This window comes from Helicoverpa armigera, chromosome 24 (assembly GCF_030705265.1).
Source record: "Helicoverpa armigera isolate CAAS_96S chromosome 24, ASM3070526v1, whole genome shotgun sequence".
NCBI classification, from domain to species: domain Eukaryota; kingdom Metazoa; phylum Arthropoda; class Insecta; order Lepidoptera; family Noctuidae; genus Helicoverpa; species Helicoverpa armigera.
Genome location: NC_087143.1, coordinates 6,790,926 through 6,803,115, shown reverse-complemented (window position 1 = coordinate 6,803,115; position 12,190 = coordinate 6,790,926). Strand labels below are relative to the sequence as shown.

Genomic DNA, 12,190 nt, shown 5'->3' with positions numbered 1-12,190 from the left:
GTGCATTGAGGCTATGTCATAGTCTGTTTTGATAAGACAAAAAGACGTCACAAATAGCGTAAATAAAGCTTGAATATCACAAATTACATGAACTTTTGACTAGCTTGAAAATAAGCATTACTGTACCAAAAAAGTCTTTTGCGTCAAGCAAAGCCACCTGCAAGTAGCAGGGATCGAAAACAGTTCATTTAAAGATCTACCATCACAGGTCCTTCGCAACATGGCCTAGAATACACTAACACACTACCCAAAACCCTAGTAATCAAGTAGCTCCCAGAAATAACAAACAAAACAATATGTTGCGAGCCCCTGACTATAAATTCAAATTGAGAGCGAATTATGCAACAGCACGGCCGAACCATGTACGGTAATTTCATTAATCTAAGTTTAATTTATGCATAGTTAACTTAACTGCTGTTAAACTGCGTCCGTTAGTAATTATATGTACTTTGTTAACGTTTATTTTGTTTGCTGTTGGAGAAAATTTTGGGTTTTTAGAACATGTTTTTGAGGGTTAAATGTGGTGGTGGCCTAGTAGGCAAAGAACCAACCTCTCGAGTATGAGGTCAGGCAAGTACCAACGCAACTTTTCTAAGTTTGTATGTACTTTCTAAGTACATCTTAGACACCAATGACTGTGTTTCGGATGTCACGTTAAACTGTAGGTCCCGACTGTCATTGAACATCCTTGGCAGTCGTTACGGGTAGTCGGAAGCCAGTAAGTCTGACACCAGTCTAACCAAGGGGTATCGGATTGCCCGGGTAACTGGGTTGAGGAGGTCAGATAGGTAGTCGCTTCTTGTAAAGCACTGGTACTCACCTGAATCTGGTTAGACTGGAAGCCGACCCCAACATAGTTGGGAAAAAGGCTCAGAGGATGATGAGGATGAGACCATGTTTTGAGGGTTAAAAATAGTTGGTAAAATTTTTGTAGGTAAAGTTGGTGAGATAAGGGTTTAATGTAAAAGTTTTTAAAGCTTATAAAATGTAATCGAAACTTTTTAATACTTTTTGATTGTTTTTGTAAAAGGTTATGCAAAGGCGTAATCCTAAACACCCACAATAATGTCAGTTGTATTTAAGTTTTTTGCGACAAAGGGTTTTATTTTTATTCAAAATTCCTTTACAAAAGTGCGAAAAATCTTAGCCTGGTCTTCATGCAAAGTTGAAATCTTGAGAACATGACATATGACAAATTGTAGACAGCTTGGATTGATGTCGCTAGAACTAAATATGCCTGAAGATGTTTGGATGCTTTTCTCACTTTTACTGAGTACATAAAACAGTACATAAGAGGAGTATATAAGAGAGTAAATAGGAGGAGTATATAAGAGGAGTACATAAGAGAGTACATAAGAGAATTACAGAAGAGAGTACATAAGGGAATATATAAGGGGAGTACCTAAGAGGAGTAGGTACATAATGGAGTAGATACATAAGAGGAGTACATAAGAGAGTACTTAATACAGTACATAAGAGGAGTACAGGCGAGAGTACATAACGGGAGTACATAAGACAGTTTTATACTTCCATACTCTTCTATCCTTCCGGTTTGAGAGCCGGCGGAGAGAACTGCTCGACGCTAGGCGAGATGAACTGAAGGCCCGACCACCCGCGGCCATCCAATACATATATATCGGAGGAGTGCTGACTTATGTCTACTAATGTCAGTCCACATTCACTGCAAAAATTGGCTTTGTCAGTCACTGGAGAGCACACCAGCGAAGCTCTCAAAATTAAGCGCAGATCCAAGTCGCTGTGGCCGAAATTGGCCAGGATCAATATATATCCTTCCTCAGATACCTCAATATTCACACAATCCATCCTTTCTTTAGTCTCCTTTCTATCTATCCAAAGAAGCCTCATAGTCACCCCATATTAATCAGTCAGGTATTTTTCACAGTAAACGCAGGGACGGGAATAAATCGACTGTCAACCGTTCACCAAGTTTAACTGACATTCGATTACGTATCGCCGGTGAAATCAGCTCTAAATCCAACAAAAATAAAATGTGGGGAATTGCGTGTATCTGGTTCATCTCCTACGACTTGAACGGTGAACGGGGGTAATTTTTAATGTTGGGGTAAGAGCGGTTGCTGAAAATTCTATATTTAGGAGTTTCTGATTTGATATTCGAACACTATAAGTACATTTTTTTTCAGTTTCAGACTTTAAAAAAAAACTATGACCCTTGAGTTTATTTCGGCGTTTCTTCTCAGGGATCAGTCAGTAGGAAATGCCGACCCCAGCGTTCTTAATATGACGTGTAAAAGTGATGTAATGTCCATCTTGCAAAATAAACGATTTCATTTCATTTCCTGATTTGTCTTACTTCTAGAGCTGGAAGCAGCCCGGAGCCTGGAAGTTAGTAGATTTACAAGGCCTCGGAAGGTAAATTAAGTGTACTGGATGCTACTCAGCAGCTGCAGATGCTACAGCGTCGTTAGAATTCCACATCAGAGGCTCTAACACTGAGGCTAGTCAGATATCGACAGTTTGAATAACTCTAAAGATAAACAGTCATAAATAAAAATCATAGCATTAATGATGTTCATACTACCAACCTAAAATAATGAACAAATCAAAATTCTCCACACAAAACCAAATATACCAAAGACAAAACAAAACAAATATTTATCCCAGCCACCACAATATTACAAAACAACAAAGCTAAATAAATATAGAAGCTGCAACGACAAAATATAATTCCAATAGAAATATCTTTCTAATATACGGCGTTCAGTTCATATTGATATGGGTGGTCGTGCCAATGCATAGTAATGTAGACTTCAGTGGAGCAGTTGCACTACTAACATGGTATGTGCGGACGGGACACTTGGTAGCAACTGTGTGGCGATGGATATGTTGCTGGCGATTACATTGCGGGTTGGTATAGTTATTTTTTTATTTAAATCTGGTAAATTGTAAGTAGGTATGGTTATCAATTAAAAATTATATTACATTTAAGTTCATAAAATTGTAGATCTAAAAAGGAGTATGTTTCATTTCGTCTTCAGAGATGAAACTATGAGCTTCTGTGATATATAATGTGATATATTAAAGGTCTAAAAAATAACTTAATTTCATTTTATGTCAGCCAGATTCCTAGCGCGTACTTGGATTTTGAGTAAGGACACTTGAAAAAAAAAAAAAATTGTGGAAATTGTACAACGCCCAATGCGCAACACTGATGAAGCCTACATAAACAGAACAGCGCTTTATTTTATTCTATGGCAGTCAAACACAAATAAATTGTTCAATACAAACAAAATAGTGTCCCGTCTACACAATCCTAGACCAACAGCGAACAGTACTCTAACTCTCACTGATGTGTTTAAGTTACGATGCAAAATTTTGATGAGTACACTTTGTTACTTGTTCGTGTAATAACTGAATGAAACGCAAATAATAGTTTCAGGAACATTGAAATGAATGTTAGTACAACATGTTCTATTTGTAGTGGAAATATGGAAAAGTTTTTGAATATTATATTACCTAGGTTTGTCGCAGTGCATCGGCCTTTTGAAGTATTGTTTAGAGTGGGTAGGCAATTTTGGACTTTATGATAAGTAGGTGTAGTGTTATTTTACAGTGTGCATATTGTGATTTTGAGGTCCTCGCGGAAAATGTGGACTTTAAAATTCGAGCAATTACGTAGTCATTTTTCAGTATTTCTTAATGTAATATTTATGAATATGCCATAATTATAAATAGTGTATAAAGAAAAAGGCTTACTTTGACTTGTGAATATTCTGTTCCACTCGTTCAATTTCCCCCATACCTGAAAACAAAAAATATATTTTTAATCCTGGATTTTACAGCTTTCAACAAATTACTACAACACCAAAATTGGCGAGTATTGCACCCAAAATCACTCAAGCACAGGTGTGTTACACCGCTTTGTGAAAGTTTATAAAACTCACAAAGCGATTTTTGTCCAATCCAGGTATCAAACCTGGGACTCGGGACTTCAGTCACGGATGGGACGCTCAACGTGATTAGTAGACAATTTCAAAACAAAGCCAAAATTATTTGATAAGAATAAATAATAACAATTTTTAAAATAATCCACTTTACAAAAAATATACCTACCTTTTCGAAAACCATTTTTGAAAATCATATTGGTTAAGCTCCAGGGAGACCATACGGCTATTCATAGTAAAGGATCGACTTGCACAGAACTTTAAACTTTTCATTGCTCCCTCGATGTAAGTTAGTTTGAATAGATAAGTTACTCTTTCGACTAGAATTTTAATTTGTTCAAGTGATAGGAAAAATGGTTTAAAATTTTTGAATCTTTTTGCGGTATATAAAAGTAACGTAGGTTTAAAATATACATCAACTACCTGCCTAGCCTTTTCCCAAAGGGATCTGCTTTCAGTGTAATCGGATGCATCTAAGTACCAGTGTTTTCCATGGAGCGAATGCCTGTCTGATCAACACACTCACCCGGGTAATACTTTAAACCGTCCCCAATAGAGTTGGGAAAAGGCTAGGCAAATGATAACTAATGTCGGGACATAATAAATAATGAATATTAAAAGTAGTAAGTAAGTACTAAGTACAAGTAGTAAGTAAGTACGGAGATCAAAATTAATTTAATTTTAATCAGTCAGACGTGTAATAAAAAAAAAGTACTCAAGCTTGCCTACGACATAAAAATAGCTCGAGCCAAGATATCTTTTCAACGCAAAGTCCACATCATAAACCGCCGTAACCAAGTTTAAAGTAAAAAATAAATGAAAAAGGGTAAAACTAGGATCCTGCAATTTCCAAACGGTTTAGTTTAAAAGTACCCACTAGTGAACTAACTCCCGATGCACTACAAACTTTCCGTTGCCTGCGGTTGCAGCTAGTGATGTGATCGAATCACTCGAATAATTTTTAGTCGAGTTAGTCGATTTTTTGTCGGTGTTCGTTCGATTTTAGTTTGTTTTAACTTTGAAGATAAAGTGGAACGGTAAAAAACTGTACTAACGGGAAGTTGGTACAATTTTCTGCTTGTGAGTTGTGTACTGAAATTATTTAAGTTTTTAAAAAAATAAGTAGTAGTAAAACAGATGCCTATAATCAAGAAAATAAAGATATACTTAAATACCACGATGCAATTGTATCGATGCGTTTTTAACATATCATCCTCCGAGCCTTTTCCCAATCACGTTGGGGTCGGCTTCCAGTCTAACCGGATTCAGCTGAGTACCAGTGCTTTACAAGAAGCGACTGCCTATCTGACCTCCTCAACCCAGTAACCCGGGCAACCCGATACCCCTTGGTTAGACTGGTGTCAGACTTTCTGGCTTCTGACTACCCGTAACGACTGCCAAGGATGTTCACTGACAGCCGGGACCTACAGTTTAACGTGCCATCCGAAACACAGTCAATGGTGTCTAAGATATACTTAGAAAGTACATACAAACTTAGAAAAGTTGCATTGGTAACATAATAGGTTTTAATATAATAAACGTCAAAAGTTACCATCCGCAAGTAAAACAGATAGTTTCTTCAACATTATGTATGTAGGAAGTTGAATATAAGAATAGTGACCATAGATTTGAAAATATTTAATATTGGATGTTACAATATTGTATTCCCTTTTATACAATTTCGCAAGTCATAAACATGCCAAAATATATCACAATCCAGCGATATAAATTATTCGACTAAATCAAATTTTCGATTCTCCTGTCCACAACACTATTTCCTCCCGTTAAAGTTTCCCGCTTCCGGACCACTAATCCATACTAAACTTTGTTAATAACTACGCCAATTTAGACTCTATGTACATAGCAATAAGGCAGCAACAGTAAGTAAAACAAAAATTTGTGAAAAAAGTTTCGTCGTAGCGTTTCGCTGAAGTTCGAAGCGAATTGTTCGGCGCCTTAATAAGTGGGGATTAAATATTTTCAAATTCGCTTTTAGTCGGAGTTTTTTTGAGCAGATTTTTTTTTATTTTTATTTTCTCTGTTGCTGAAAAAACTGGATTTTTTGAAGGGTTTTTTATTTTTCCATGAAATTGTTTTTGAAGTCGCTCTGGCCCAAAGTTGTGCAGTTTTTTTGACTGAGTGGATCTACCGTCGGTTTTCATGATATTTGTGTTCGAATAATACTGGAATGTTAGCGAATTCTGTTTTACTTGTTGGACTCTTGTACCTAGGCAATCCATTTTTAGGTCAAAATGTTAGTACTGATCTAGGGTAGTAAATAAATGCTGGTAACATTTCTAAAAGTTTAAAAACATACTTCCATAAAAGGTTGATTTTACAGTCTTTAGACTCGGTTTATCTATTGAACGGTATCACTTACAAACTATTTCGCAAAAAAAATACAAACCTATATTCACAATTTAAGTGATGCCAAGACCACAGATTATATAATAGTTACTACGCCAAGACTTTATAAACTGACCCATTTCCCTTTTTCTCAAGTGTACACCCGATAGTTATAACTATTCAATTTACAAACACACTTACTCCCGCGGTTTCACCCGTCTCCCGAGGGATCCTCGTCCCGGATGGGAATAAAAAGTAGGTAGACTATATTATTAACCGACTTCAAAAACAGGAAGTTCTCAGTCTGTCTGTGTGTATGTATGTTTGTGCGCTATTGTCTCACGTTTTTGAAAATATTGTTTATCAAGTTTCTTGTCGGTTCTTCTCCATGAGACCCACTCTTTGGAACCGTGCAACTAGCTTGAGGTTTCAAAATAGCGTTCGTAGGCCTATTTCAAAAAAATACATATCTTTTCAGCACATAGTACCTACTTGTCAGACTTAGGTGAAGTTTTAGGAATATTATTGAAGTCGGTTTTATTTTTTTGTAAAAAGTTTTTTTCGTCATTCTTACACAAACAACCATACATACACACATAGTTTATAATATCACCAGTATGTAAAATAATGTCATCCAACCCAACACTGAGCAATAACTCTTACCGTCACTCGCAGACAGTCGCGCACAAAAGTTTCGCATGCATTGTCCCCATTCACGCAGAGTTTGCAACTAACTGTACCCGACTGTACCTGACAATCTCATAGACTGAGTCGGTCCATACAATTTTATTATGAAATTTACATAGAACATCACACCTGTTTGTCTGAAGCTTTTGACAGTAACTCCTTATATGCACATTATTTTAATGTTTGTGTAAATATGTACCTAAGGGACACAGGACAGCTGACTATTGTCTGACTTATATACCTACAACATAGCTTGAAATCCCTGTCAGGAAGCGCAGTCCTTAATAATGGCGTCCACGGCCGATTTCGGCCACGGCGGCTGTTCTCATTATAGTGTTCTTATTATAGTGCACGAGCATTTGCGCAGACACAGGTGCACACCCTATTCCTTCACTCTCATAACCCGATGCGACGGCAATCCGACACGACCGGAAAGAGATCAGGCGCAGTCATTATAATACTTTCAGACATGTGTTGCTAGAGAGTTTGTTGTGTCACTTCTTCTTCATAGAAAGTGATAAAAAGTGGGCGTTTTTGGGATCTGTCTCGTTTAATTTAGACTTTTGAAAAGTGCTGTTTTTTAGCCTACTTTGAATGAATGCTTTTTTATTAACTTGTGCTATGGATGCCTTTTTATCGTCCCACTGCTAGGCTGCGGCCTCCTCTCACCAATAAACTACACAGTATATTTATTTATTTACCTATATTTATTTATATGTACACACCCAGTCTACAAAACTCTCATAATATCACACAAAATATCGCCGATCGTCATTGAGACCATTACGCCATGGTCGTCAAAGTAAACACATCTTAAAACGTAGGATTGTAGAGATATTTGAAACTGTGAGAAAAGGTTAGTATCCCATAAAGTAAGCCTGTCGTAATAAACTATGCACTTAATCCGGAATTCGGGATACTACTTAGAAGTTCCACATCCGATAAAGCATTGTAACAAATGAAAGATTAATTTACGATCGAACCTTTTTTTTGCAGATACTAAAAGACGTTTTTTCAGGACCAAACGTTTATCCCCATATCATATCGGCTTAGCAATGCGAGCTTCTACAGAAAGTTAATTTTTGCTAGTGTGTAGCTTAACGTTTCGTAAAAGGATTCTTTTGGGCTCATCTATTGTACCTAATGTACCTACTTAAGAGTTTTTTTTTGTTTGTACCGTTAAGGCTTGGAAACTACTGAACCGATTTAAAAATTCTTTCACAGTTGAAAAGTATAGTCTTCCCGAGTAAAAAGGCTATATTTTAACCCTTAGTATATTATCCAGGTAGTAGTTCCCACGGGACGCGGGTGAAACTGCAGAAAAACGGCTAGTACATAATAAAACTTACGCAAATATGCAAATATATGAAATCTAGTGGCCATGTTAAATGTGAAAAGTAGTAATCTTAGTCTGATTGATTTCGTAAAAAAATATTAAAACTTAAATAATCTAAGAATTTCAAAAGTTACCACTATATATTTTACTATCAACAGTCCCAACAGAGCCACTTTCCAGCCCCCCCCATTTCAATAATCACCCAATCAGACAAACTCCAGACAATTCGAATGATTCAACGGCAAAAATCCAATTTGATTCAGAGCGATCCATGCATCAATTAGAACCGACTATACCCGTGTGAATCAATTAATTAAGAACAAAAAAAGTGGGGAAAGTGGGGGGAAATCGCGAACTCGCTCACTGTGAAGTGTTTCCGGACAATCTACCCCGCAAAAGTAGGCGGACTGGATAAGTTTGTTACACTGCCGTGCAAGTTAATTTGGTCAGTTGATGAATTATTTTTGTTATGTGTTATGTGTTTTTAATAATAATTTTAATACTCTTTTTAAATCATAGTATTATCTTGTAAGGATTACCGTATACCTAATTGATCACAACCTAAATAGCAATGTATTTTTTATATTGAAGTTTCAGGGTTCGAAATAGAAATAAAGATATCCCTATGGCGATTGAAAATAAGTGGAAAGGTGTCCATTCTAAAATTGATATTAATTATTTTCTTAATTGATTGAGTAATTTAAACCAAGTTGCTAAAATTACAGATTTTTAATCTGTAAGGTACAAATTTTATGATGACCAAAACATACGTCATATCAGTTGTAACGTGATCACCAATTTATAAAATACGCGAGGTAAGCGAACAAACTTTTTAGCCATATACACTTAAACTCCTAAAATTTCACACATAAACACAAAACTAAGAGAGTTCTCTCAATTTATAGCTTAACTACAATATATTATTTTAATATTTATTGTCTCCGAGTAACCATTAAGGGTTGATTTACAACAGTTGAATGTTGAAATTTCTATCGCCCGTAAATTATTACCAAGTTATTTTATATGCTGTATCGCTTTGTGTTACATAATTTTGTTTAAGTATCTTGTATTTTGCTACATATATTATCATAATATTATGTTAAAAATGCTTGGCTAAATTGCACTTTTAAATAATTTAGTTTTTATTGGAATTTGTACATTTTACTTACTGTTTTTTAAACGTCAGTTGTTTGTTTATTTGTATCACACCAATTTTTCTACAAACTAATTTAAAATACAAATAATTTTACATAACGAATCGAAAAATCATGCGCAAAAACGCAAAAATACGCTTTTACTATTTATATTGGGCTCTTAAATAAAAGCCAAGCACTTAATTTCTATCCCAATTTCCTTGAAAGCAAGTGTACAAACTGAATATTTGGTAGCTCGAAACTGGCCAGCGAATTGTTTCCAAACTTTAACTAGCGATACACTATTTGCGATAGTGCACCGACTACGGTTATTAATTTGAAACATAAATACACTGGAATACAACATACATTCTAGGCGCAAATAAAAGTGCAATATACATACAATATAGGTGCAAATAACAAGGAAAGAACCTAGTGGGTGTGTTTGACAATTTTCACTTAATGACATTCTACCAAAAAAGTAGGTGCAATAAATACACCTATATATTCTACTTATTTGTTCTTTTTCTAAAATGTCAAAATTATATCTTTAGTAAGCAAATTAACAGATAGACAGACATGAATAAAGGCCTTTAATGGACTTTAAATATATGAATGTATATATATTTATATGTATTGACATCACAAAGAAACCTGCTGTTAATTGGTTTTCCATGTAACAATACATAAGTTAATAATTTTAATAACGTTGAAGAGAACAAAGCATTTCACAGTGAAAATTATGTAGGTATTATTATTTAAATAATGTTTGTCAGTAAAGCAAGCGTTTTTTTTTTTATGTAACATAAATTATTGTTAATTAATTATATTTTACCCTGTAAATGAAGTAGGTGGGATAAATATGAACATTCGAAATTAGTAACAACGAGATGTAATATTGAAATAGAAAAAAAAAACGGCTTTATTTGATACAAGAACTTACTTCCTGACATTTCACTTATTAAACAAGTTTTTTTTACTTTTTCTTTTTGATCTTTATACATATTTTATTTCATATTTGAACGGGTTTAAAAATGAAATTTTACACATTAGTTTAAAAGAATTTCTTTCCGTTATACTTTGATAATTTTTAATAATTAAATAGGAAGAAGCTTCATTCAGCAATATACTTCTTAACAAAGAATTTATTATTGTATTCCTACTAAAGTTCTTTTATTCAATGTAAACAAGAAACCAGCTTTTCCTTTAGGGAAAAGTAAGATAAAAGCAGTCTGATAATTAATTATGTAACCACAATTAACAATGAAAATAGGCTTCCAGAGAAATCGCTGAAATATATCTTGTGCCTACAAATAATTGGTACATGGAAACACTGCTTGCTTTCTGGCAGATATAAAAGAAAAATGATAAAAAATACCTTTAAAACCGGCCAAGTGCGAGTCGGAATCGCGCACGAAGGGTTCCACACCATTATTTATAAAACGGACAAAAAAATTCTAGTTTACAGTATTTTTAGTTAAAGCGGCAACAAAAATACATCATCGGTGAAAATTTCAGCTCTCTCACTATCATGGATCATGAGATACAGCCTGGTGACAGACGGACGGACGGACGGAAGGACAGAGACTTCTAGAGACCTAAATGAAATAAAATGATTTGACTTTGACATAATAGTTAGCTAGAAAATCAGTCACAGTTGTAATAAACTAATATTTACTAATATACACAAATATTTTTATTAAAACCCAAAAAACACAAAAAAGAACTAAAAATATGTGGTCTATTTTCTTGCAAGCAACTGCACATATAATGTTCGATGGCACGAACTACCGAGCGGCCGCTCCCGAACTTAACCAAACGTAACTAGCTCGGTAAATGTTTGTCTACTTGTGTCTAATATATTATTATACTATGGTTATTTGTGTGTATAGATATTGTGTATTTTTGCTCTGGTGTATTTACATTTTAAAGCAGTACATACTTTGTAGTACTAAACTATATTTTAATTCTGATTGCTGAATAAAAATGGGTAATAAAAGTTTTTTTTATTAAAAAAAAAAAATTCTCAGTTTTTATTCGACATGAGTCTAGTTAAATGTCCTGTAGACTGTAGAGTCTCGTTAGGGAGGTAGAATGTGCTTTTAAAATAGGAAAAATACAGGCATATCTCTGTTTATCCTGTTAAAAATAATAAGACATGCTTTTCTTCTTAATGTTGACGTAAACAAACTATGTAGGTATATTTGCAAAAAAAAATCACAAACACACAAACAAAAGAATGTCGAGCTAAAAATAGCCAGTAGCAATCTAGTCCATTTAATATCTGCTTCATTTCTACCATCAATAAAATTGTAATCAACACCAATAATGACCGCCCGATATTTTTGCAAGCCAGTGTAATTACGAATTAATGTCCGATACACGGAGGGAGGAAATATAGCGGAGATACCAGGTAGGTAGGTCGAGGGCTTTCTTGTAGGTCAAGTAATAACAAAAATAATCGGTCATTATTAAACTATTGAGGCGATCTTTGAGACATTTTTTAGTATTATAAAAAATGGGCGGGTTCGGGTTGGCGTGTAAGGGTCAGAGACAGAAATCTTCCTCATTCCCCGAACACTCACATTTTGGCGCGTTACTTTCTTAGGAGATTTTCCAAAGTCAAAATTAAAAAAAAATCGTTAATATAAAATACGCCGATCGTAAAAATATGTACAGTTATGTTTTGTTTATGGTGAGACGTACAAATATTGCTTGGATTATAAAAATCATCATCATCTCCCGAGCCTTTTCCCAACTATGTT

The 12,190-nt window shown here is 34.7% G+C and overlaps 1 protein-coding gene across 1 annotated transcript in view; it reads right to left on the bottom strand.

Annotated features, from left to right (window-relative positions):
* Window positions 1–12,190, bottom strand: part of LOC110371181 (cell adhesion molecule Dscam2) — a 120,921-nt gene that overhangs the window by 19,466 nt on the left and 89,265 nt on the right. Inside the window, 1 exon segment of the mRNA XM_064041208.1 lies at window positions 3,736–3,781. Coding sequence (XP_063897278.1) covers window positions 3,736–3,781 — 46 coding nt within the window.